The 27,111-nt window shown below is 33.7% G+C and overlaps 3 protein-coding genes across 8 annotated transcripts; 1 reads left to right on the top strand and 2 right to left on the bottom strand.

The window, feature by feature from the left end:
- Positions 1 to 530: 530 nt before the first annotated feature.
- Positions 531 to 7,424, bottom strand: LOC140978098 (uncharacterized). The gene is made up of 9 exons (XM_073442883.1): positions 6,486 to 7,424; positions 5,500 to 5,629; positions 4,590 to 5,077; positions 3,241 to 3,321; positions 3,045 to 3,143; positions 2,501 to 2,614; positions 2,331 to 2,414; positions 1,618 to 1,689; positions 531 to 1,153 (listed from the first exon to the last, which is right to left on the bottom strand). Exons 1-9 carry the CDS (start codon positions 6,801 to 6,803, stop codon positions 887 to 889), a joined length of 1,653 nt encoding a protein of 550 aa, XP_073298984.1. The 5' UTR covers positions 6,804 to 7,424; the 3' UTR covers positions 531 to 886.
- A 2,601-nt stretch (positions 7,425 to 10,025) lies between these two features.
- On the bottom strand, positions 10,026 to 13,440 carry LOC140978099 (cold-responsive protein kinase 1-like). Of its 4 annotated transcripts, none has more exons than XM_073442884.1 (7): positions 13,236 to 13,440; positions 12,418 to 12,516; positions 12,101 to 12,216; positions 11,794 to 12,004; positions 11,375 to 11,612; positions 11,089 to 11,239; positions 10,026 to 10,589 (listed from the first exon to the last, which is right to left on the bottom strand). In XM_073442884.1, the coding sequence occupies exons 1-7, from the start codon at positions 13,291 to 13,293 to the stop codon at positions 10,197 to 10,199; spliced, it is 1,266 nt and encodes a 421-aa protein (XP_073298985.1). In that variant the 5' UTR covers positions 13,294 to 13,440; the 3' UTR covers positions 10,026 to 10,196. The 4 variants fall into 4 exon arrangements, with proteins under 4 accessions (XP_073298985.1, XP_073298986.1, XP_073298988.1 ...); XM_073442885.1 differs by having other exon boundaries at positions 13,196 to 13,440; XM_073442887.1 differs by having other exon boundaries at positions 12,418 to 12,505; positions 13,196 to 13,264.
- Positions 13,441 to 22,508: 9,068 nt separating this feature from the next.
- On the top strand, positions 22,509 to 26,994 carry LOC140978100 (protein NARROW LEAF 1-like). Of its 3 annotated transcripts, none has more exons than XM_073442888.1 (6): positions 22,509 to 22,705; positions 23,878 to 24,396; positions 25,039 to 25,182; positions 25,308 to 25,548; positions 25,750 to 26,250; positions 26,342 to 26,994. In XM_073442888.1, exons 2-6 carry the CDS (start codon positions 23,911 to 23,913, stop codon positions 26,749 to 26,751), a joined length of 1,782 nt encoding a protein of 593 aa, XP_073298989.1. In that variant the 5' UTR covers positions 22,509 to 22,705; positions 23,878 to 23,910; the 3' UTR covers positions 26,752 to 26,994. The 3 variants fall into 3 exon arrangements, with proteins under 3 accessions (XP_073298989.1, XP_073298990.1, XP_073298991.1); XM_073442889.1 differs by having other exon boundaries at positions 22,509 to 22,661; XM_073442890.1 differs by lacking the exon at positions 22,509 to 22,705 and adding an exon at positions 23,308 to 23,489.
- The last annotated feature ends 117 nt before the right edge of the window (positions 26,995 to 27,111 follow it).

Raw genomic sequence — 27,111 nt, forward strand, 5'->3', positions numbered from 1 at the left:
TATATATATCGACCTCGCATTCCCAATAATAATTTTGAAGGCGAAACTGGATCATGTATTTGACATGAGTGTTTTGGCCAGCGGCCAATCCAAGAAAACAAGAAGAGAACAAAAGGAGAATGGTGGCTCCCCGGGGGAGGCATGTGGTATTACCAGACCATTTTTCGATATCGCCATACCTACCCCGCCACCCACTGTACAACATCACAATTATGAAGAGTGCAAGAACCAAGACGCTGAGATTTCTTGGCTTCACGTGTAGTTCTTGATTTGACATGTGTCAAATAAAAAGTCCACCCTTACAACTTGCATGCTTATCATCCATTGTCTTGGAACAAGAATTCAAACGTACTTCACAGTGCATTTTTTTTTTTGAAGTTCTAAAGCTCCAACCTTTATTTGACGTATGTGACATGAATAAGAATGATTTTATAATATTTCATAGTATCTCTTCAACAAGAGACCAAATCTAAACAAAAGAATATAATCCTAGTCCAACAAGAATTTATTGTTTACTTCCGTAAAAGGTAGGGAGAATGGTTGAATGTGAATTTATTGGCAAATGTACAATAACATCATCACTTTTGATATTCCATTCAGTTCCATTTTCAACTTCGAACTTGTAAACGCCAAACTGGTATGCAATAGGGAAAAACACTAAATGAAGAATCTAACATGATTTACACAATGAACCGTGTGAAACGAGTAATTTTGCAGGTAGTCAGTGGGATTTTTCTAGTTTTTGTCGACTCCCTCCATCTCATCAGCTTGCAAGATTCTACGGAGAACTGCAAACCACAGTTTCTCATCTTTGTTTTCCTCCCAGTTTCAGAGGACGTACGCCTAACATTGATGAAAGTTAAATTTAGTTAAAAAAAATTGTATTCTAAGAGGATCTTCGCCATTGATTGTTTCCTTTTTTCTGGGGCAACTTAAAGGGGCTCCAGCTCTTCCTGCGCTTGGAAGTTTCACAAAAAAGTCCGGATGCGAGTGCTTGTTGGAGCCACAATTCAAACTCCTCCTCTTCATCAATCATCTCCGCATCTAAATCCCATGGATACCTACCCGAGTTCGACCTCTGAGTTGACTTCTCTAATCCAACCATGTTGACATGGAAACTGGGACGATGAGTGTTCGGCCTGCAAGCCATCCCCTAAAAGCAAAAAACAACAGTCATTCACTTCTTCTTCGTTAATGTGAGGAGCAAAAATTGACCTTAAACAATTAACCAGAAAATCGGGCTATAATCTAACGTCTTTGGGAATAAGGCCTGTGTGATAATAATGATTATATTCCTCAAACTTTGGCAAGTGGTCTAATAGAAGCCTAATTATTATTGTCGATGTATTATGTCAATAAACACAAAGGCTTTAGAATGATAATGCATCAATCTGAGACCAGACCTTCGATTATAGAAAAACATCATTGTACACGTTACTCCATAGATTGAGCGCAGACATAAAATATGGAACATTTGTAGAACCCTCCTGCTTCCAAGTCTTTACTAAAGATACATGTTGACTTCTAACTAACATATATGACGTACATACCAGAATGAAAGCTACAAAAAGTCCAACGCATTCAAAATTTTCTTCCGAGCAAAAGCAACAAACTTACCTGACATATAGCCCACTCTGACACATCAAAGATCCTGCTTTCAGCGCATACAAATGCTCGAGGTATTTCCACCTATATAAAATAAGTATGACATAGCTTACCACAGATCCACGTGAAAGAGAAAGAGAAGTTGATTAAAAATTTTAGATGTAGCGTGGACGTGATAACAGGTAAACATGTCAACAAAGATATTGCAACGGCATAAAAACAATGCACAACAAGGGTTCCAGGGTCATGGTCTGAGGGAAGGATGTTGAACCCATGTCCTAATAGAATTCAACTTTAAAAGAGATTTCAGATGAGAGGTTAATCACGATCTAAACACTAGCCAAGACAGCTTTCTTAAAAGCCTTTTTATTCACAACTTGCCTATGTTGTCATTTAAGATAATGTCAGATAAAAATCGTTACATGCTCATCAATATGTAACTTCACAGAAAGTCACTACAAAGTACATCCTCGAGTAAAAACAACTCTTAAAGACCAGATAGCGCAAAAAATTCCTAATAAGCGAAGAGCAAAACCTCAAAAACATCAGATACTGATTATTGTAAATATCATATACATGACTTCACCATTGTGTGGGCTAAGCATGATGATGCCGTATAATAGTGACCAAATATATTGATATATCATACCCAGGACATGGAAAGCACATCCCAATCATTTCAACTGAAGATGCATCAAAGAGATGACGCAGATTAAAGAATATACCTTTTGTGGCCGATCAAAAACCAGTGACCCTTTGTACTCTACCCATCCATCACCATCTTTGGCTTGATGGTATTGACAGCAATCCTGCACCCAACAAAACCATCTTCACTTTTTATGCATACCAATCAAAAGACGAAAATAAATTTATTTTCTTCTCATAGAAACAAAACCTGGCACCATCTTGCTTTGGCCTTTGATCGATTTGTACAAATCCAGATGTGTGAATTTCCACACTTTGTGCACTGTATGCACCTCGACTCCTCGGAACAAAAGTCAGCAGTTGTCTGCATATTGTAGTTGAAGATCGTGAATCTCCTATACTTCTAGCCACTTCATAATTCCAGGTAGTCATATTTATCATGTCTATTTCCAGCCTCATGACAGAGATTGATTGTGTGCATTAATAAAAGATATTCCTCCATGAGATTAAACACACACAATACTACAATGAATATATGCTCACGCACAAAGAAAATTTTCCGCATCACTGTTACCACAAATGACCTTAATGTGATGTGTAAAACACTAAAAAAGAATGTAGGTAACACATTGTGCAACTGCAGTATAGTTTTCATACGATGTTGACAGAAATCTCAATATGCATGCTCTAAATAACTATTGCACCATTTTCTTATCTATATATTAATTATGAAATTACAGAACACGAACACATAAAACAAATTAGGTTATGTTAGCCCATCCACATATTTGCACCTGATAAGAAGTACTAGGTGATTTCTGCAGGACACTCCTAGATTCTTCCTTCTTGAGATGCTCATCATAGTCCCTTTTCTTAACAGCATCAGAAAGCACCTGTAATAATGCCAACCTGAGTAGCCATTGGATGCAATAAACACAAACCCATCTCACGCATCTCTAAAAAATAGCCAGAAAACATGAAAAAACTAACCTCATATGCACATTGAAGCTTCTTGAAAGATTCACTTGCCAGTGGATTTCCCATGTTTTTGTCTGGGTGAACTAGAATGGCCTGAAAAGTTATTAAACAATAAGACTAACTAACACAGACCGTTTGCATCTTGATAAAGAAAGATACTCATTAACTAACCACTTTACCCTATACCTTGGAGGCTTGGATTTCACTTTTACAAGAAAATGGAATTACATTTTCACGGAGCAAAATAAGTGGGTCCAAGAAGGTTTGTCCAAAACAACTTTTTTCCCATGTCAGACATCATCACTTGGAACCACGGTAACTTAAAAATTGCCTTGTCGGTAGAATAAGATACAAGGCCCGAATGTAATACCTATCAAACATAGGGGAAACAAAGCAAAAGGAAGGCTCAATAGTAGAAAGGCTGGAAAGGAAGGGAGAATAGTGAATCACGAGGCAGCGAAGAGGAGCTGGTGCTTCTTCTCCAAAATCATATCCAATACCCTTTCATTCAGTGAATCATTGTGTTTAGAGTAAAGGAGAATCAGACAATCAAGGTTCTTTTCACACAAGCAGTCAAACATAACATCATTACTTTCTTTCATTACTACAAGGTATAAAATTCTGATCTCCACTGTGAAGACCAGGGCATTGGAGGATATATCTAACGAAGAATAAGCTGTTTGAAGACTATTTCCAACTGGTATAAAGTTCATAAAAATGGGAAACAAGGTGATATTCTACGAACACAAATGAATAACGAAAATATAACAGCTCGCAACACTCTTGTTCTTGGTAATCTTCTCTCACGATCCATTTGCTCTCAACCATCAACATATATCACACACTCCCTTCATCATAAACAGAACATATAGTTGAAATGACATGACAATCGCTTCCTTATTGAGGAAATGGTAAGAAAATCCCAAAAGGTCGGAGCCTTCGTAAGATGGAAGTGAGAGAATTCACCAAACCGAATCGTGATAAAGACCACTGGCTGAAGATATGCTGCTAAAGCACAATAACAATAAGCTTTGGTTTTTTCAATAAACAATTAATCTTTATTTAAATGTTACAGTCAGCTTTTTTTGTTCAATGATATCATAATCAGCATCAACAAAATATTGTATATTCAAATCTTTCAGCATTGATTAGCCATCAAGGTTGATTCTTATTTTATAAGTCAAGGTTTCAGGCAGAGCTGCTGTGAGCCAACATTGTACATGAAAATGACAATCCAATGATATTACTGGAACAAACTTAGCACAGAGAAAAGTACTTCACCTACCAGGTGAAAAATAACCATTTTAACAACATGAGTACGAGGTAAGGAGTTATATATTGGTGGAGATTGGACCACCAACCTTTTTGCGGTATTCCTTCTTCAACAGAATAAAATCAACTTTCTTTTGACGTGGAAAACCCAATGCTTCGTAGTGATCTCCACAGCCTAAAATTCGCTTCATCTCAAGTATTGAAGATGAATCTTTACACATCAATTTCTTAACAACGGGTTCTTCAGGTTTTTCAACAAAGGACGAAGTATTAGTAGGTTTGCAGTCGGATTTACATGACTGTAACTTCTCTTCTTCACTGGGAGCAGAATATTCACACTCTGGGGAGAAATCATCTTTAGCAAATGATTCAGGTACTTTATGATCCTCAAAATGAGTGTTTTCACCCAAATTATCACACCTTTTAATCAAGTAGTTCAGTACTTCATTTGATAGGAATGAGAGGTTAAAGGCAAGTAACACTCCAAGCCATCCCACTCGAACCTTAACACAATATAGAGCATATAAAGTTGCCATAAGAACCACCAACCTAGCATGATTTAGGGAAAAAAGATAACCTGCATTCCAGAATTATGTTTTAATCAACAAATTCATCAAGAGCAATAGCTGGGGCATAAAAAAAATTGGTGCAAGAAAATTTTAGGAGCCAACTTCAAATGTTCATGATGATAAACGAGTATACTTGATGGGAATGAGATGCTTCAACTGCCATAAAACGAAATTCACATGTTAAAATAAGAAAATAATTTAAAAATAGTTCATAAAACCAGAAGCAAGCTAAATTAAGAAATTGAGAATGCACATGTTGATCTTATGAATATTATCAAGATTCCAAGAACTTCAATTATTGGCATTTTGCTTATTTTCCCAAAAAACGATTTGTTCTACAATTGCAATAAGCCCAGAAAATGTGAAAAGGGATAAGCAAATAAATCATCACTATGTGCTGAGTTCAATATAAACAAGGAGAAGTACGTACCACCAATTATAAACAAGGTACCCGTAATCCAAAAGTTAGCATACATCCACAAAACTAGAATAGCAAACAGTCCAACAATAAAAAGACCAGGAGTGTAGCCCAAATACTGAACAGCAACACCCGCTACTCCCTGAACACAAATTAGCAACCATGAGTACTCATTAGCATCCCTTTAGAAAGGAAAGAAAGTTTCAAAAGTTCTATCTTTTGGAACATGGTTATAAAAATAGGACAAAGTTCCCCATTGCACAAGATTACACTTCTTTAACCAACAAATGCAACCAGATGCAACCAAGGGCCGGAGATGAGCTATTACATACAAGAATCAAGTTGTGTCGAATAGAAGCATGCCACTTACCTGTGATTACATAGCAAAGGTGCATACCATTTTGACGGTCTTATTTGGATCGATCTAAAAATCATGTCTCCAGAGTGCTTACTCGCGCTACATGAATTTTAAGAATTTACAGAAAAATGGGATACCAACAAAAATATATCCAATGGATCATCAATCGTAATAGAATAATGCCCACTGGATCGCTGCCAATACAATTATTCGAAGACAATTTTCAGAAAGAAAAATGTGTGACAAACAAATTACTTTTAAACAAGTAGGGAAACTAAAGCCAGCCATGAAATATTACAAAATATGAAAAACAATACCCATCATTGAACTTGCACAAATAACAACTATTGCATATGAATAACAACAGCCATCGTTTTTATTATTGCTCCAAGCATTAATGAAGTCTGATTCATTCTTATGAGTCATGGGAAGCTATTATAGAAATTTTCTTTCAAGATAAATCTTAAATGTCAAATACCAGCATCAAGGCCACTAGATCTGGAGCACAAAATTTTCAATCGTGAAGTTTGAGCAAGGATACATACATAATTATCTTTGAACTAAATATATATGGATGAAACTAAATAACAGAGCATAAAACACTGCAGTACTAAACAATTTATCTAGACAGGATGCATACCATGCTAAGCAGTAGATACAAAAGGCAGGACATTGATGTCAAGCTAAGAAAGAAACTCCACATAATGACAAGCAGAGCCGCAGAACCCAGCCCAATAAAAGACTGGAAGCCTGTGACGGAGCAATTTTTCCAATAAACCAACAGGAACAGCAGACCTCTTCCAAATCTTGCACACCCACAGCAAACCATTGGCCAGTGCCTCTCCATGAAAATTCCAATCTTGTCCTTCAAACACCTAAAATTTGTCTTTGGAACAGAGTAAAAATTCTTTGATCGCAACCATTTTAACCCTTGGTTGAACAACCCAATATCCTCCATCACCTAATAACTCCACGGAATTTCAATTAAGGACGGACAAAATAAACCACAAAACCGAATCTCACACAATAAAGATCAGGTTTTCGCTGAAGTCCTGTAATATTTGTTCATAATGGCCTGGAAGCTGAGCATCTTTAATAGTTTTTACCTCCGGCATCGCTATGATACACAACCAAAGCACTCCATATAGAGATATGTGACGAAAAACTTTAATCCAACTCAATCTCCAAAATATTTTGCTGCTCAGGGAAAGAAATCCCAATTGTTGATTTCCCAGTTTGCGCTTACAAATACCATAAAACAAAAGCAAAAAGATTCAGAATATTCCTCCTCCACACAGTTAAAGGTAAAATTTCGTGAACTCCGCGGTTGGGAGATCAGCAAGAAATGAAACTAAAACACCAAGTTGCTTCGCACATACGTCTCNAAAAAAAAAAAAAACCAACACGCACAAACAAAATTTAAGCAATTCTCAGTACAATGTTGAGGAATTTTTAGCTTTAATTAATGGGAGAAAAAGTGGCAACCCTAGTCTTCACTAATTAATTTTCTTTTCATGGAATACTTGTGAAAAAGAAAGTGGAAAACAAGATTAAAAAGTTTGAAAAAGGCGTGGTGAGAGTGAGACAAGCACTGATGATGAGAGAGAGCATGGATAATTTATTTGACAGATTTGGGGAATTAAGGTTAAAAATTGAATGACATCCAATTGCTCCTCGTTAATGGTGTAATAATATAATATAAATTTATATTTTTTTACCATTTAAAAAAGAAATAAAATAAAATTATAAATGATGTATTTATTTAAATATTTTTAAAAATAACAAATAATCTTTATTCATTTAAATAGGAGATTATGTATAAAAACAATTAGGGTATTTTAGTCAAATATTTTTTTGTATTTTTTTTAAGCCAAGTTTGGTATTTTAAGGATCTCCTTTTAATTAATTATAAATATATATTATTTAAAATTAAACTAATTTATATATATTTCTTAATTTGATTATAAATTAGGTAATTTGTAATTTTGTAAATCCTGAACATTTTTCAGCGCAATGTCACAAATAGTAGCCAGGCTAACGAGAGTAGATAGAGGTGGTTGTCTCAGTTACTATTTTCGTCGAGTAGTTTTGATAAAAGAGTCTCTCATGCATCACATTTATTTGTTAAAAGATTAAGTTAGTTTATATTATATTTAAAATAAAAAATAATATTTTTGATATAAAAAATACATCAGGTAAGACATGTCTCCCCAAATATATATGTAAGACGGTCTCGTAAGTGTTTTTTTGATTTTTTTATATAAATTTATATTTTTTTTATTTGTAATCAAAATTCGAATCCATCGTTTTTAATTTATCAAGTTAATATTTCATTTTTTATAAAAAAATTTTGACTTGGCCAATTCTCACAAAATATCTTTGCCTTCTTCATCAAAAGTTAATTATGTATTTCTCCAGTGACATATAGATATTTTTGTGACATTGATCTATTTGATTTATAATTATAATTAAAATAATATTTTTTTTGGATCGAATCAGATAGGAAAATGACGGTTTCATGTGAATTTTTATGAAACTCGATCATGCATTTTCTAAAAAAAAAAAACAAGAAAGAGTTATTTATGTAGGTCGTGAAATTGAAGTGGATACGATTTGATTTATTTTTAATTCATTTCGATTCTACTTGGATATATTTGGATAGACGGATTTGAAATCATATCGATTAACCCAACGTTATCGATTTGGTATTTGTCATAAATAATATAGTTTTTCCATTATAATATTGTAGTCCATGTACATTGTTTTCGTCCGATATTTTATAAGGGCCAATAGTTGAGCCTAACGCAACTTGTGTATAAAATTATTATTAATCAAAACGTGATAGAAAAGTTTCATTTTGTATTATAACCCAACAGTAATTTATTAATATTAATAATAATAAACCCATTATATATAATTATATGTTTTACAATTAATTTTTTTTATTAAATATGTATTTATATAATTTTGAGAGAATTCGAAATGAGTCTTCTTAAAATATCCTTTTGACCAATTGATTTTATGTACGTTTTATTTGAACAATAATTTAAAATAGAACAATAATTTAAAAATAAAAAATATTTTTCAATCCTTTCATATCTATCATATTTTTAATCCTCTCATATTTTTAAAATGGAACAATAAATATTTTTTCAATCCTCTCATATTTTTAAAATAGAAAAATAATTTAAAATAGAACAATAAATATTTTTTCAATCATCTCTAATTTTTCAATCACCCAACCAAATAATACAAAATATTTAATAATTAATATATATTATAAATATTTATTTTTTTGATTCGAATTAAATTAATTATTAAAAATTATAATAAATAATAAATAATAATAATAATAATATACTGGACCCTCGTTCACGTGGACGAGCGTCCACGCTTACAAAGCGCGGATTAAAGTACTTTTGAAAAATAATTTTTTTTGAATCATTTTTGAAATTTTTTATTTTTAAATTAATTATTAAAAAAAAGAAAAAATAATTTTAAGAAAGTGTGTTCTTAAATTGTGATATTTCATGTTCCCTTTCAACAATTTTAATTATTCGACCTTTTTAAATCAGTTCTATAAAATATTTATAAATAATACTAAATAGAATAATCAAATTCTATCATTGAAAATTATTAGCAATGAATAAGTTAAAATCACTTTCATATTAAATAAAGAAAACAAAAAGACCAGGAATGTGTCAAAGCACATAATGCATATGTATTTCTATCGTACTATATTAAATTTGTCCTGATAAAATAATAGATTGACTTATAATTAAATGACTTTTGCTGAAGTGCTATTGTTTATTGTGGTGGAATAACACGAAGAATGTTACAATTATTGTCTTCATTTAACTTGTTAAAAACATAGATTTTTTTGGTAATAAATTATGATTTTGTCTATATGAAATCTAATAAAATTATATTTCTTGAATGAATCACATACAAAATATATATTACATTGTGTACGGCAAGAATATTGCCCAAAGTCGATCAAATGCAACCAACCCATTTATTTATATACTCAAAAATAAAAGAAGACAATAAATTAAACCAAAAAAACCCCATTTATATGCTCAAGTCTCCTCCTAAGTCCTAATATAAAACTTTAGTATTGATGCTTGTATAATTTTTTATTTTTTTTAAATGTAACTCGGACCTCGCCTATTATAGTATATTTTTACAAATGTGCCCCTTTTATGTACTAGTTGGGATGAACTCACTCAGAGGTGTTCAAACCTTTGCAGAACAGAGGTACACCAAAGAACTTCACATGCAAATCAAAACCACATTCACTTTATGTCCCAACAACCATGAAAGCCAATCTGAGTTCAACTTTTCCTAGTCATCAGCTCCTCCCATCAGACAACGTAAGCACGGTGTTCATCTGAGAAGATGGTGCCGAGGTCGAAGTTGTGGTATTCTCTGGATCACCTAAACTAGACGAATTGTAGCTCGAAGAAGCTTGATTTTTTCCGGGCTTAGACTTGGGTTCACCTCTTACCTTCAGGTCCATTAGATCAGATATTAAGCCAGGTTGTGTTATAGTGAGTCCATCAACATCAGTCTCACCAGTAAGCATTCGGACAACTTTTGACATGGAGGGCCGAAGCTTGGGGGAATCTTGAGTGCAGAGTAAACCGATCTTCAAGAACCTGCAGGCTTGTTCGGCGTCAAAATCTCCATCAAGTGATGTGTCCACTAGCACTACAAGTTCCTTTCTCTCGTAAAGTTTCCATGTCTGCGACGAAATTTTGATGGTCATGAAAGTGTGAGAGAGAAATACGATCAGGTTTATATGTTCATGTGGTCTATGGAGCCAAGTAGAATTTGAGCCATGAGGTCGAAAATTAATCATCAAAGATACATCTATCCCCGTTAAAATCTGGAAGAGGGATATAAACACGAGACATATCATTAACAGTGGACTTTTTTGAGTGGTTATCAATACAGGGCCATGAGCCCAGAGACCAAGCCTATAGGGGTAGACTACGAAATTGGAAAATCCCCCAAATTAATTTAATACTGCATTGTTTGTTGTGGAGCCAATGTATGGCATATATGATGCAACCTAAACTGATCTTAGTAATGTAAAATTGCAACTCAGGGTGATAGGAGGGCATCTATAACTACTAGTAAATATGGGTTATTCCCACATTACAAACTCAGAAAACATTTCAAAAGAGCTTACCGAGAGCAGAACTTAAGCCACATATAGTGGTCACTAAAGAAGTTCATACCGTCTCAAGAATATACTGTTCTTCTGGAGGTAATCGTGTATTAGTGTTGCATCTTCCGCTTACTATTTCAATAATCAGAACACCGAAACTGTAAAGATCCGCTTTCCGTGTCAACTGCCCTCTCACAGCATACTCCGGTGCCAAATAACCTCTGCAACAACAAAACCGTGTTCACTCTATTACAGTTTTTTTGGAATATTTATAACAAGAAAAAGGGGGAAAACTGAGAAGAGTATTTGAAGTGAGATTTGCAGATGAAACAGTCCAAGAAGATTTTACAACTTACAGAGTTCCCGCCACACGTGTACTGACATGAGTCATGCTGGCAGGGATGAGCTTTGCAAGACCGAAATCTGATATTTTTGGCGTCAAGTCTTTGTCCAGAAGAATGTTGCTTGCTTTTATATCACGGTGGATTATATGTGGTGTCACGCCCTCATGAAGATATGCGAGTCCTCTTGCAACTCCTACGCAAATTTTAACTCGTGTTTGCCAGCTAAAGTAGATGTTGCTGTCACCTCTGACTGCAGAAAGATTTTAAAACACAGACACGTGATTATATTATCCGTAAAAAAGCCACCATGGGAAACAAAGATAAAAAGAGTCAATTTTGGATCTCTTATTGCAGATTAAGAATGAAATTGGACTCCATTTGACAAAGTACCATACATTGAACTCAAGAACAAACTATGGCAAGAGGAGTACCAAGAAGCGTTCTTGCCAGGCTGTTATTCTCGAGGTAGTTATAGATAAGAATTCGATGTGTGCCTTCGACACAGCAACCGTAAAGCTTAACCAAATTTTCATGATCTATATCTGAAATCATTTGAATCTCGGTCAGGAACTCTTTGACTCCTTGTCTCGACTCAGCAGATAAAACCTTTATTGCTGCCCTTTGCCCATCCCTAAGTTTTCCCTGTTAATCCAAGAGAGTCATATTAGATAATAGCCATCTCAAAACCAATAATGCTATAATCTTTTATCAGAAATTTAAAACATATACTTCAATGACCTTATAAACGGAGCCGAATCCTCCCTCTCCGATTTTATTCTCTGGATGAAAATCATTGGTAGCAATTCTCAATTCCTTGTACGTATAAAGATTAACATTGCAGACTCCCGCAAGATCTGCAAAAAATTACATCTTGTCACAACGATTTAAAATAGACAAATATACAAATAGAAATGAAAAAAAAGTTATGATTGGCTTACAAGTGAAAAAAGGTCAGTCACTCTATAGTCCAAAAGGAAAGAGTGGATACGATTTATACAAAAGAGCTGCCAAACAAATTTTTAAAAGAACTTTCATGTAAAGAAGCTTCATATTACCATCTCCAAACTCAGGATGTCTCGATGTAGAATCCAAGCTTCTACGACGGAGGAAGGGAAGACAGGTCATGACTGTAGGATTCACCAGCTGTGCTATCGCTACAGGTACAAATAAATTACTTCAAACTTGACAAACAAAAAACTTGACAAATAAAAAAAACAACTGACAAGAACTGTATCCTCTCGGCCCTTGTAACTAAAAACAATCGTAAGAATTAAATTCTTCGATCCCAGGAAACTGGAAAAAATTCAATATATATAGTGGACTGATACAGCCAATTATAGTAATATATAAAGTATATGTAATCCTCTGCATAATGTGAAATGGATACAATTATACAAATCAAGTTTCACATTTTTGTCTCAATATGATCAAAGCTCTGACAAATGAAGTTCCTCGAATAACTTTCCGCCTAAACTGAGATCCAATTTCAATCAACACAAAAGATTAAAATGTCAGAAGAAAATAGCAACTAGAGTTTACGAATGACAAAGGATCATGCTATAGACATATGCTTCTACCATCCAGACTTTCACCAAGACAAACGGGGGTTGAACCCAGCGGGGAGGGAAGCAATCAGCCATATCAAAAAACAAAGATAAAAAACTAAAATTTATTTATAGTTTTTTCCTAAAAAAATACATTAAGTTCATCGATCATACACAAGACCAAGATAAAACAAAACCCAGGGATCAAACTACAACTATGCAAACGAAAATTATACAAAACAACCACGAGATACAGAAAATTAAAAGAATCCCAGCTGAGAGACGGTACCGCAACAGAAAAAATCTTGAGACGGGCAGAGAAGCAGTACCTCCGGCATACAGATAGAGCAATTTATAGCGCTGCCGACTATAAATAAAACTGATCATGATAAGTAAAAATTATTACGAGGAAATGGGTTTTAAATCCTGATAACGAAAGGTGCGAGGATTTTCAAACAGCTGTATGAACTGAGCTCTGACATCTGAAGATGAAAATTCAAAAATTCGAGTCGTTTTCGTTATGACAAATGAAAATATGGAATGGGAATTGATAAGCTAATTTGTCCACTTTTCCAGCAGCTGGGGGAATGCTCGCCAGCCTGTTATTTTAATTGCATATTAGACCCTTTAAAATCTGAAATAGCAAAGAAATGACAAAGTTTTAGCAACTTTTTTTATTCCACAAATATATTTAGAGAAACCTAATTTTGAAAAATAATTTTCATTATGCAACAAAGAGGGTAGTCTACATATATAAAAAAGTAGTATTTGTTTACATAATTTCACGAATAATTTCAAATAAGTGGGTTGTTTTGGGTTATCACATGTGATCAACTCCGACTCTTTTTTATTAATAAATATTAATGACATTGTACAATATGGGTGACAGAATTAAGTTGATGTTTTCACACAAAAAATAAATTATAGATAACGAATATCTTGAACAGATGATTCATTCATGACGTCGATCATTCAGACAAGAAAACCTTTTTATTTTGACTTGAACAAGGATATTGGGTTAGAACATATCCAAATCTCACAAGATGTATAATGTGAATGCGGCAGTCATATATTCATATTATATCCTTAATTACACAAACACACTTTTGAATAAACGGCCTGTAAAATTATATTTAAGCATCGTGCACATACTGCTAAAATTTATTTCCCTCAACGCAAGAATCATTATCAGAGATTCCCATTTTGGTAAAACACAACTTGAATCACTTTTTCATCACGAGAAGGGTCCGAATTATGGTTACAAATTCCTCCAAGAACAGGGGTCAATCCCGCAGAGTTTGGCGTGACATTGGTGGGTAATATTTGCTGATCCAGTCGGGTTTGGAGCGGGGATTTGCACGGGTTTGTGTTGAAAAAGGAGAAGCAGAGCTCCTGGTAATAATTTGCTTGGAATGGGTCCAACGTGTTGTACGGTTCCATCGATGGCGGAAGAGAGATTGGTGTGGAAGAAGAATTGGTACCGAATCCGGATTCTGTGTGTTGTTTGGGCGGATGCGGCGTGTTCTTCTGGAACACTCTGCATAGAACCCAATCATCTCGTGTGCATTCCTGAAATTTTCCATGCAAACAAACACGATTTAGTAATACAATCTAACAATCACTTGAACAAAAAAGTGATTTTCGACTTAAAAAATATTGTGGTATGTCTTAAAGTATTAATTTTTTAAAAAATTTTAATTGAAATTCAGAAATTAATAGGATATTGATTTTGATTCTACCGAAATAATTTGGTAAAAAGTTAGTATTATAATCAATTATTTTTCAAAATACTATTTGTTTCTGATTTTCGATTTTGTTTTCAAATATTACTCATTTCTGATTTTTTATTGTTTCTTCACAATTTATAATTCTAATTACTCGTTTAAAAACAAAATTTGTAGAAAACACTCACTAAAATTAAAACCAAATGATGTCTGTTGCAATTGATGACGGTTTGTATTACGTTTGACGCAAATATTCTAAATTTGAGACGATGTATCGAATTGTCCACCTAAATATGATAATTATCTACCTAAACTTAAAACGAAAAAGTCGAACACACTGTATGTTCAAAACCAATTGTGCAATCTTATTTGTTTTTCCTTATCACTTGAATATCACAAATTTGTAAATAGGGTGGATACCTACCTGAACATAAGAAACTGCCTGCAGGCCGGGCCCAAATTTCCATTCTAGTCGAAACTCATGCATGACCCAGTCAGTTTTGCTCCCCTTGGGAGCCCGGCCCTGATAAAAAACAAGACTTTTTCTCATCCCAACAAGAATTCCCTTATGGGTGACGGGCCGGTCTTTGCCTGTGGCCTTCCAGTATCCAGACAACGTGGCCCTATTTGTTCTAAGCCCGGTAGCATACTTCTTGTCCCGTTGGCTGTAAAAATACCATGCCTTCCCTCCCACACACGCAACCTCTAAGTAAGAAATAAAAATAAAGCCAGTGGTCACATACGGATACTCTACCGAATACAATATTCTTCAAATGTTTCATAGTTTTTAATTTTCAAACATTAAAATTGTTNGAGGTAATCGCATATCAATTCATCGTCTCTTGGTTGGAATCTGAATCCAGGAGGCAATTCGGCCTCCAGCGCCCTCAAACTGCTCATTTTCCTGCGGAAGATAGATTAATATATATCACTTGGAGCTAGGAATGAAGGCAATGTACCGATGCCTGACCTGACATTAATATATATATATATATGTGTGTGTGTGTGTGTGCATAAATATATAGAGAGAGAGCCACACAAATAAAGGTGACCTTGGGAGAGAGTTTTCATTTTGTAACATCTTTTTATCAAGGCTACATTATATTATCCTTGATTTCGTCGAGATCCATTACTTCAGTCAACCAACTTTTTTTAAAATTTTCGTCAGAAATTATATTTTATATTTGTTTGATCATATAATAAAATAGTCTTAAAATCTTTATCTAAGATCCGTCTTAATACTGTGAGTTGCAATAAATGAAACCCATATTTTTATGGGTAAAGAAATTATAATCAGGTGCACATGCATTTTCTATTCGTGGGAGGTCGAGAAAAGGACTTTGTCTTTTAGTTATCATTTAACTCATTGCTTTTATACGACCTAAATTAACAATTTCCTCGGATAATGGGTTTTATTCGATCATCATTAGTCAAAATATTCGTTCGATGATTGTAATAGGTCACATGTTAATCTATTCCATTAGGTGAAAAATGATGTAACTTTTAGTCACTGGACCAACCCTTGAAGTATATGTCAAGATTTATTTGGTTGATATGATTAAATAAAGATAGATGAATAATAATATATTTATTTAATGTTTGGTTAAAATTTTAAGATAGATTAATAATCATTTTGACTCGGTTTAAGACATAATTTTATGATTAATTATTTGATTATTAATCTAAAAAATTAAGTGGGATAAATTATCAACACACCACAAATTATATTTTTATCATCTTATCTCTTATGAAAATAAATATTTATTAAATTCTAATTTATCATGTTTAATGATTACCGTAATATTTTCAAATATATTTCTCATAAATATATTTAAATTAATTTTAATAAACATAAATTATAATTATAAATATTTAATTATCTATCAAATTATTTTAAGAATATTTATAATTATTTTAAGAAAAACAATAATATTGTAATTATTACTAAAACTTTATTTAACATTAAAATTAATATTCAAAATATTACTACTATTTTAATTATTAAATATCAATATTTAATTATCTATCCAATTATTTTAAGAATATTTATAATTATTTTAAGAAAAACAATAATATTGTAATTATTACTAAAACTTTATTTAACATTAATATTCAAAATATTATTGCTATTTTAATTATTAAAGTAAATACATATTTACAAATTTATTTCTAATAAATATATTTAAATTAATTTTAATAAATGTAAATTATAATTATAAATATTTAATTATCTATCCAATTATTTTAAGAATATATATTTAATTAACATTTGGGGTATTTTGGTCATTACAATAAAATTTACAAAATTAATCCATCATTTTAAAATCATACCAAACACCATGTTATTTATACCACCATACTATTAATCCATATATCTCATTTTTTAATCACTCTAATTATTAATCATTTACTTATCATATCACACGTACCAAACGGAACCCAAGAATATGATTAATCACTGTAAATGATTTAGTTCATAAGATAGTATATATGAATCACGAGTCATCTTGTTCAAATAGATAATACAAATTTGAATTTGTATAACTTATATATAGCACTTAAACTCATTTCGTATTCCATAGTGTTTACGGTCATCATTATCCACATGAGCTAAATTAGCGATGGTTTACCGAAGACTGTCGCTAAATGCAACGACATATGATTTAGTGACGGAGGTGAAAACCGTCGTAAACGAAATTAGCGACGGTTTTAGCGTTTTTTTTTGGTAGTGTGATACCATACTGGGTAATCTTTGAAAGATTTGTTATTTATACAATTTGATTAAGCATCTTGCATATTATTAAATATTATATAAATTATGTTATTTAGTGTTCGATTTATATCCACTTGCTGAGTATTTCATAAAATACTCACTTCTTACATTCAAACTCAAATTTGAGCAAAGAACGAGCTGAAGACAAGGAACAATGACACTTCTGGGGATGGTGATGCAACCCCATTTAATGTAGAAGAACATGTTTCTTTACTTTATCTTTTGTTTATCATTGTATGTATCCGCACTTTTATCTTTTACGATCACTTGTAAAAACAATTATCTATTTTATAAAATAGACCAGTTTTAATTATTTTGATCACTACGAGGTTTGTTGTTTTGCGATTGTGTGATTATGAACAACACCAAATGTCTCCCAACCCTGGTCCTAGCGTGACACATCCAAACGCAACTTAAAAAAAACATAATTACTACAATATTATATTGCAGCAAAACATATCACAATTTGAATATTTTTCATACAAAGTTATAAATTAACCAACTAATAAATAAACTTTTCATTCGTGGATTTGAAACTTGGGTAGCGCTGAGATTATGATTAGGTTAGGATTTTCTTTGAATGGAACATAATAAAGGCATGAAATTAAATAAGTGGAAATTGGGATAAGAATTAAGCCACTTTCATACACTACTGAAAACGAAACAAATTTGGCATTTATGCTAAAGCTCAAACATTCCAAAAAAGTTTTTATGCTTCCAAGTAGTTTTTGGTCCAGCAAGAAACATTTCGAGTAATTATATTTTATGTATCCTCTGTATAATGCTTATGAAAAACAAGTTCAGTTATATATTTAATTTTTTTTTCAAAGTTCAAGCTAATAAGAATATAGACCCAAAATTAACATTGAGACATATATGTGCATGTTGGTTGATTTTTTTATTTTTTTAAAAAAAAGTTGGGTGAGGATATTTGATATAGTCGAGTCTCGAATTTGACATCTCGTCTCAAACTAGTGTCATGTGCGGATGTAAACGAGCAAAGTCGAGCAGAACATTATGAGGATCGAGCTGAGTTCGTTTAATATTTATATATATGCGAGCTCAATTCGAACTTTTATCACGAGGTTCGAGCTCAATTTTTTTTTGAAATTACTAAACCGGAAAATGCTCGAGCTCAGTTCATTAAAATCTCGTTTATTATGTTTAACGAGACTGACTCGAGCTCGTTAAGCATACTAAAGAGCTCGAGCTCGAGCTCTTTAAAGATAGAATCGAGCAAATTCATAAATAAGTAGACGATCATATTCATGAATATGTAGTAGACGAGCCAAGCTTGAACCAGATAAACGAGCTGAACTCGAGTTTGAGCTCACGAGTCACATAAATGAGCCGAGATCCAGCTCTAGCTCGCGAACAGGCTCTTGAGTCTATAAACTAGCATGTTCGCGAGATTACGAGCCAAATATTTTTAAACTCGAGATAGAACAATCTCAAATGAATTTTTTATTGAATCGAACTCCGAATAACTTAAGAACATCTTATTTTTTTATGTCAATAAAGAACTATACTTTATATTTATATATGTGTTCACGGTTTTCGGATAATTATTTTACATATATAAATGGTATCCGAGTTGGATTAAAGATGAGATGCCCATAAGCTGGTGAAAACAGTGATTGTGCGCCAGTAGTGTCCATGTACTTTGAATTATGGAACCATCGGCCTTTACATTGATGTCAACTTTTCATGTTTATCTTGTTTTAAACTGTCTTTTTCCCTAAAAAGAAATCATTGATTGAAATGTGTAAATCAACCCCACCTGGAAAATTCTCCTAAAATAATTGAAACAATTAATCCAAAACGACAAAATTTATTCCGAAAAACAACCAAATACTACACCTCCAATAATGAAGACATTTTTCTATATAAAGACAATCATGTAAAATAAACCGGGTAAACAATATATAATTCTCTATTCCAATTTATTTATTTTTTTTAAAAAAAAATTTCCTAACATTTCACGTTGATTTTCAACAGAGACACTTTCTGAAAATTTTTAATTTGAAAGTTATTTTTCTATTAAAAAAAAATTAGATATATGTCATTTCAAAATAGAATGTGCCATTGCAATAATGCTGGAATAAGCATGCAGCCATATATATTCTCTCCTTTAAAAGCTCACTCATAGCCAGTCAATACTACACCACACAAAAACAAAGCGAAAGAAAAAGAAAGCTTTCAATGAAAACGATCAAAATCACTTGCATGCATCTAAAAGAAATAAATTAATCGAATTAAGCTTTTTTCTAAAGCAAGCATGAGAATTTCATAAGAAAAATCTCATGTTATTTGATTACCAAGCTTTTTGTCCATAGATTAGGGAGATGTATCGTGTCGGATATTGTAACAAACTAAAAGGAAGAACATTTGAATCTACTAGATTTGGTAAAATTATAAAGAAGTGAGTGAGAAACAAAAGTAATGAGTGTTTAAAAATAAAAGTTTAAAGCTGATATAAGTTAAAATTTAAGTGTTTGAAGAAAAATTGATTACAAACTTAATTTTTAGTAAAATGAGATTATAAAAAGTGAGCGAGAAACAATAGTAAATAATGTTTAAAAATATAAGTACAAAGCTAATACAAGTTAAAATTTAGGTGTTAGAAGAAAATTTGACTACAAACTTAATTTTTAGTAAAATACAACAATATCCTTACCTTATATAATATTTATCTATTTCAATTATCTATATTTGGGTACATACACTACCAAATATATATTTATATAATTATTATTACATTTTGAATACATCAAAATTAATTTATCTGGTTATAATAGGAATGTTTGAAAATTTACATAATATAAATAAACTAACAATAACAAAATGAATTTTTTTGTACAAATGCACAAAATATGTCAAATTATCCAATTTTTTTAACAAATAAATGCTTATAATAAAGTATGATTTGAATTTTATGAATTTCATTCAAAACTCATGTATAAATAAAATTTTACATTAAAAAAATCTCCAAAAATATTTATTAAAATTGAGGGTAATTGTGGAATATCACAAGTTTTTTAAAAATACAAATGTCAAATCATTAACAAAATAGAATAATGCTTCATGCAAGTTCTTCCAAACACTTATCTTTTAACTCGGTCCGTAGATGACAACGATATGTTGATACAAATTATACATAAATGAGAACTGTAATTTCAGATCACTGGTTGAACATTTAGCCTTAATGATAAATTAGTTTCCCTTGAGAAAGACGATGTTAAAAAAATCGTTACCAATTCGATTTTTATAAAAACTATGTTAAAAAAATCTACTATCTAGGCAGCTAGAAATCCGCCTAGACTGCCGCCTAATGTAATATATAATTTTTTTTAAAAATTGTTCTACATATTCTTAAATCAATTTGAATATAGTTATACTATTGATTTTGAGTTTAAATATGATATATTTTTTCGACGAGATTAATCCTTCAATAATCAGTAAAAGCCACTTTGAGGAGAATAATTTCCTTGACTCCCCCATATCCCCACTAATCTTTGAACAAGCTAACCCGGAAGCTTATTGGACCCTTATTGAATTTGGCCCGCAAAGTTGATTATCACTCGTAGACAAAGTTGACGGGTTTATCTTATTGTGCTGCTCACGAATTTAACGGGCTTACTGCGTTGGGTCCAAATTACATTTTTACCAAAAACAATATGATGTTTGATTATTTTTTTAAAAGAGAACAGGTGATAGAAAGTAAAACCAAACAAATCCATCACTACTTATACGTTATCTGACATCAAAGTTTCAAGTTCGGGATGATTCGAATTCGATAACCAATTATAAATTTTCAAAAAATCACTCCTCAAAAAAAAAAAAGCTGCAATCAACAATCTATTAAAATTTTCCCATTGACGAATACTCGTGGAATCATTTTCTTGATTTCAAGGGACTCTCGAGATAATCAGGTACTTAAGGTAGGGAGTTGTGACGATCATCGGTCTTTTGCCTATTGGGTCAACAGTATGCCATTCAAAATGGTTGGACCATTAAGGAATTAGATGTAGCCCATTTAGTGATTTTATGCATAGCCCAGCCCGTAATAAGAACTCGTTTGGTTTGTATAAATGGCGTACACACAGTTAGGGTTTTTAACAAATTACTTGATCTTATCTGAGCAGGAGGCGGAGGGAGGTGGCCAACTGTAATTATCGGTTGCGGCGATTGTGAAGATTAAGATGCCGCTCGCCGTTGTCTGGTAACTGACAGAGGTTTGAGGAGGCTCCAATTTTCGGAATTCGCTCAATTTGTCTTTTCCTCGTTTCCGTTTCCCTCCGCTTCTACTGCGATGAAGACTGCCTGCAACCGGAGCCGACCACCTTTTGTGGCGGCAATGATGGATGCGCGGGCTTTTAATGTAAACAAAATTATTAGTCTGTGTTTTTTCTTTTATTTTTCCTTCTCGTGCTTGTTTTACTGATATTATCATATCCGTAGTGTTATACATACGAATGGTTTGTTTTTTGCTTATATTAGTTATGCTGTCTTGTATGTGTTATGCTAACTTCTTGATTGATTTACGTGTGATCATGTGCGAAAGATACTGAAATGATGATATTATTTGTGTATATGAAGTTTTTTTCTTTATTAAAAATCCATCGACATTTAAACTTTAAATACTTAGTTTATTATATTATATATGATACGTATTTGATGCTTATTGCTGAACATTGACATATAAGTTATGTTGATAAACTTGAGCATTGAGGCCGATTTGGTAATGGTTATTCTGGGGCCGACGACATAGCTGGTTCATGAAGGGAGCTGAGAAGACACGAACTTCGACCCAGATGATATTCGGATTAACGTGGACCTGATATGGCGACACAAGTCAGGGTTCTAGATAGGAAAAGAGAGACTGGTGGATGTATATGTCGTTTGATTTCTTATAATCTTGAGCGTTACTCGAGTTTGGTATATTTTGGGTGTCTTCGGGGCACCATTTTTCCTTACATGTACATAACAATTTGTGCGCAATTTACTTTTGCCATCCCCCACTAAAAATTGTTCCGAGTGACCTCCCACCACCGTCCCACTTGGTGTTGTCGGCNAACCCCCCCCCCCCCCCCCCCCCCCACACCCACACCCACCCACACACACACGCACACACACGCACTAAAAGCTCCAGATCAGGAAAACCAAAACTTGGCCCGTTATTGAATTGTACGTGCAGGAATGCTCATATCTGATGGGGTTTAGGCCTCAGAAGCTGGATTTCCACACGTGCTTGTGTGGTTAGTGAGTTTACAGCATCCAATTTTCATTCTTTTTTCCCTCAGTGAGTAATCGTCTTTCTTCTGCAACTATTTCTGTTTACTGTCTGATTTAGCTTAACTATGAATATGGGTTTGTCAAAAATATTTGTTTTTGATTGGTGGGTTGTGTTTTAATCTTTCATATCCAATTGGACCAGTGGGCAGCGACAGCAGTAGCTATAGTCAAGAGAGAAGCTTCTTTGCTTTCTTTTTGTTTCTTGTTGAAATCTTAATTTGTGTTTCCGGCGTCTTTGCTATTCTTGTGCCGTCTCACAGTTAATTAATTTTTTTTTTTGGTCGAAACGAAAAAAACTGGAGAACGAAGTACTCTGAAACTATATGTCTCTGTGGACTATTGCTACTGATTGTTATGTTGAATTTTGTGGTCACTGAAAAGGTTTGAAAATGAGACTTTTGGCTGCCTTCAGATGTGATATACGAAAAAGCTCTGTAATTTGATAATGGGGAATGACTTGACTGCCTCCAGCTTCAATTCTCAGTGTATTCCATAGTTTGATGTTTACTTGTTTTAAGTTTTCAAGATTTTGACATGCTTCTTTTATCTTGTTACAAACTTTGCGTTTTTTTTATTTTTTTTCAATATTTGATGTTGATACTTTGTTAGATGCTGTAAAACACCGCTGGATATCAAATGTTGTAGCATCAATACACGTTCTAGGTTATTAGCAAAACAAATTTCATTTAAGTTTCGATGAGGTCTTCAAAAAATTTTCATTCAAAGGAAGCTCGGGTTTTCCTGTTTGCCAATATTCTACCGTTTAGCTGCTTCTGCAGTTACCAAACAAGGTATAATGTTCTTACATTTCAAATTCAAATATCTTTGCACATAAGAATGTATAAGCTCCTAGAAAGCAAATCTCTTTTTATTTACTGTACCTCGCATAACTCAATGCGATCTGCACAAATTGAAGCAAAGACACCAGAAATTATTTTCCCCTTGCATTCTTTACTGGAATGTATACCCTGGTTCGCAATTGGGAACTTACGATTTTAACCTAGAAAACGCATCTCGTTGTTCCACTACCTCTATTGTTAGAAAATATATCTTCATGTATTTTGCTCGTCTATATTCAGCCCAAAATGACCAAGAAAATTGACTCCATAAAGTTTTGTAGGGTGAGTTTACTGTAACACATAAGTGTTGGAACAGCCTTTTAATGTTCACTCCTTGCAGGAAGTTGATGCTTTCACTGCAGTAAATCAAGCGATGGAACATTCAAGGCCTATTTCAAGAGCCCATTGCTCAGGCTCAACACCATCAGATGAATCATCTTTGGATCTTGAGAAATACTGTTGCAATCATTCTTACCAGCCTTCATTTAGTCCACCGCTTCAACCCCATGCATCAGCTGGGCAGCACTGTGAGAATAGTGCTGCATACTTTTCATGGCCCTGTCGAATAAAAGATGATGCTGAAGAAAGGTCAAATTACTTTGCTAACCTACAGAAAGGGGTTTTGCCTGAAACTCTGGGCCATTTGCCAGAAGGCCAGCGAGCAAATACCTTGCTTGAGCTCATGACCATAAGAGCATTTCACAGCAAAATCTTGCGTTGTTACAGTCTTGGCACAGCAATTGGTTTTCGGATTCGACGTGGTGTTTTGACGGATATACCTGCCATACTGGTATTTGTGTCACGGAAAGTTCACAAGCAATGGCTTACTCCAATACAGTGCTTACCAACTGCTTTGGAGGTAATAACAAAGATGACCAGGCTGTAGTCATCTGCCCTTCACCTTTCCTGTTGAAGTTTTTAAATTTATTTTATATAATACAAATGAAGATCAAACCTGAAATTTTTATGAAATATTGCTAATTATTGATAAATTTTAATTCAAAATTTCTATTACTACTGTCCCTTCTTTTGGTGCATGTATCTGTCCTATATAATAAGGGAGAGAAAATCACTGATTATTTTTGGTCTCCTTGGTATGGCTTCCCCCCCTTATATTTCCTCTCTATTTGCATTGATGAATCTATTGATTTGTCTAGCTTTTGATCTATTTGGTATATTTTTTTTTACTTTCTTAAATACTCCATCATCTAATTATGAAATATTAAATTCTATTATTTTAGCTCTTAATTCTTTTATTCGTTAAAGTTCACATTACTTCATATATATATTATTTCTTGATATTAAGAAATACCAGTGTTTTATCATATAATTGATTGTCATACGTAATGTGCACTGTTATCAGTATTCATAAAGCAGTAAGTGTTATCTTCAAACCTCCATAGGAGGTATAGGAATAGAGCGAATTGCTGAATATGCTGTGCTTCTCCGTCTGACTTGTCACTATTCTGCATTGATGTTGAGATTACATTCACACCTTCAGGGTCCAGGAGGTGTGTGGTGTGATGTGGATGTGGTTGAGTTTTCATATTTTGGTGCACCAGAGCCCACACCCAAGGAACAGTTGTACACTGAGATTGTTGATGACCTGCGTGGAAGTGATCCATGCATTGGATCAGGTTCTCAGGTAAATTGGAAACAACGTACTGTTCCGAGTCTTTTTGGAAGTACCCATTCTTGGAACATGTATATTTCTTCATGTTTAGCCATTTACTTACCACTTACAGCTCTCTACTTTTCTACAAATGGCAGGTTGCAAATCAGGAAACTTATGGTACCTTGGGTGCTATTGTGAGGAGCCAAACAGGGAATCGACAAGTTGGTTTTCTCACAAATCGTCATGTTGCGGTTGATTTAGACTACCCAAATCAAAAGATGTTTCATCCTTTACCGCCAACACTTGGACCTGGTGTTTATCTTGGTGCAGTTGAAAGAGCAACTTCATTCATTAGGGATGACCTCTGGTTTGGGATATTTGCTGGCATAAATCCAGGTTAGTTGTATCCACTCAATTTCTTATCGGTCAAAAGATACAAAATATCGATAGCAGAGTAACATCGGTGTAGCTAGTATCAAATGTAAGGAAATGGGAGTGTCTATCTTTTGCTCTCTTCTTAGATGTTTACATTCCCAATTTTCTAAGTACTGGATAGACGGAGCGGCACAATTTCATAATACTTGATTGTACTTGCAGAGACATTTGTGAGAGCGGACGGAGCATTCATACCATTCGCTGATGATTTTGACATGACCGCCGTAACTACATCTGTGAAAGGGATAGGAGAAATTGGAAACGTGAAAACCATAGACTTGCAATCTTCAATTGACAGTCTTGTTGGAAAGCAAGTTATGAAGGTTGGAAGAAGTTCTGGTTTAACCACTGGCACTGTATTGGCATATGCTCTCGAGTACAATGACGAAAAAGGGATTTGCTTTTTGACTGATTTTCTTGTCGTTGGTGAGAACCAACAAACATTTGACCTCGAAGGGGACAGTGGAAGTCTAATCATATTAAAAGGTGAAAATGGCGAGAATCCGAGGCCTATTGGGATAATATGGGGTGGAACTGCCAACAGGGGAAGGCTTAAACTAAAGGTTGGCCAGCCTCCGGAGAACTGGACTAGCGGTGTTGATCTTGGGCGCCTGCTCAATTTCCTCGAACTTGATCTAATCACTTCTGACGAATCTCTACGAGGTTGGTCTACTTTATATCTTCCACATGTTCTCACATTTATGCTTCATTTGAAATGACATTTTGATCTTTTATACGCACGGAATCACTATAGTTGCCGTTCAAGAACAAAGAGCAGCTTCCATGGTTGGATCCAACGCCGGGGACTCGTCGCCTCCAGATATAATTCTTCCAAAAGACAAATCCAAGCCATTGGGTTTGAACATCCCGTTGGAAATTGGTGCAGCCGGACCAGATATAAATTCATCACCAGTGGATGGTTCGTTTGATTTGGAAGACGGTCTCAATGCAGGTCCAAGTTTCGAGCATCAGTTCATACCCAGCTTTAATGGTGATCCCATAATGCATCAAAACGATCAACAACACAGGGTCATGATACCTGAAAATCTCTCTGAATTGAAGAATGCTTCAGATGAAGACATAAGCTTTTCCTTGCAGCTGGGCGAGAAGGAGCCCAAGAGAAGGAAATCCGAGCATGTTCGGAGGATGGACGAACCAAAATGATTCCAAACTTGTGGCGTTTTACTCCCTTTCGTCCGTTCCGAGTGTCCAGTTTCCTGAGATGTGATTTCCCGCAGGTTTCCCATGTTGTAATATGCAACCTAGCATCACAAGAAGAGCAAAGACATAATTAAGGTGGTTGCAATTTTCAATTATGCACATGTGAGATATTGCACTTACACTTGTCTGCTTTCGTTTCTCCAAATTGTGATTTGAAATTCTTATTATACATATTCTCTCGATTTATTCGAATTTCTTTTAATAATAGAAACAAAGAAGTGAGCTGATAATTGATAAAAATACTTATAAATTATATGAAATAAATTGATAATAATATTAGTAGTAATAATGTCAAAAAATTTA

Source organism: Primulina huaijiensis, chromosome 6 (assembly GCF_012295235.1).
Source record: "Primulina huaijiensis isolate GDHJ02 chromosome 6, ASM1229523v2, whole genome shotgun sequence".
Classification (NCBI taxonomy): Eukaryota; Viridiplantae; Streptophyta; class Magnoliopsida; order Lamiales; family Gesneriaceae; genus Primulina; species Primulina huaijiensis.

Bases quoted from the DNA above. Each gene is read 5' to 3' on its own strand.
- LOC140978098 (XM_073442883.1), bottom strand. From the start codon at position 6,803: ATGGAGGATATTGGGTTGTTCAACCAAGGGTTAAAATGGTTGCGATCA. The intron at 3,144-3,240 runs GTTAGTTTTTTC...GCATTATTACAG, and splicing joins AGCTTCAATGTGCATATGAG to GTGCTTTCTGATGCTGTTAA. The intron at 1,154-1,617 runs GTAAGTTTGTTG...TTTTGCTTTTAG, and splicing joins CAGAGTGGGCTATATGTCAG to GGGATGGCTTGCAGGCCGAA.
- LOC140978099 (XM_073442884.1), bottom strand. From the start codon at position 13,293: ATGATCAGTTTTATTTATAGTCGGCAGCGCTATAAATTGCTCTATCTG. The intron at 12,517-13,235 runs GTACTGCTTCTC...TTGTACCTGTAG, and splicing joins GCTCTATCTGTATGCCGGAG to CGATAGCACAGCTGGTGAAT. The intron at 11,240-11,374 runs GTAAGTTGTAAA...TTGTTGTTGCAG, and splicing joins ACACGTGTGGCGGGAACTCT to AGGTTATTTGGCACCGGAGT.
- LOC140978100 (XM_073442888.1), top strand. From the start codon at position 23,911: ATGGAACATTCAAGGCCTATTTCAAGAGCCCATTGCTCAGGCTCAACA. The intron at 25,549-25,749 runs GTTAGTTGTATC...TTGTACTTGCAG, and splicing joins ATTTGCTGGCATAAATCCAG to AGACATTTGTGAGAGCGGAC. The intron at 26,251-26,341 runs GTTGGTCTACTT...GAATCACTATAG, and splicing joins TTCTGACGAATCTCTACGAG to TTGCCGTTCAAGAACAAAGA.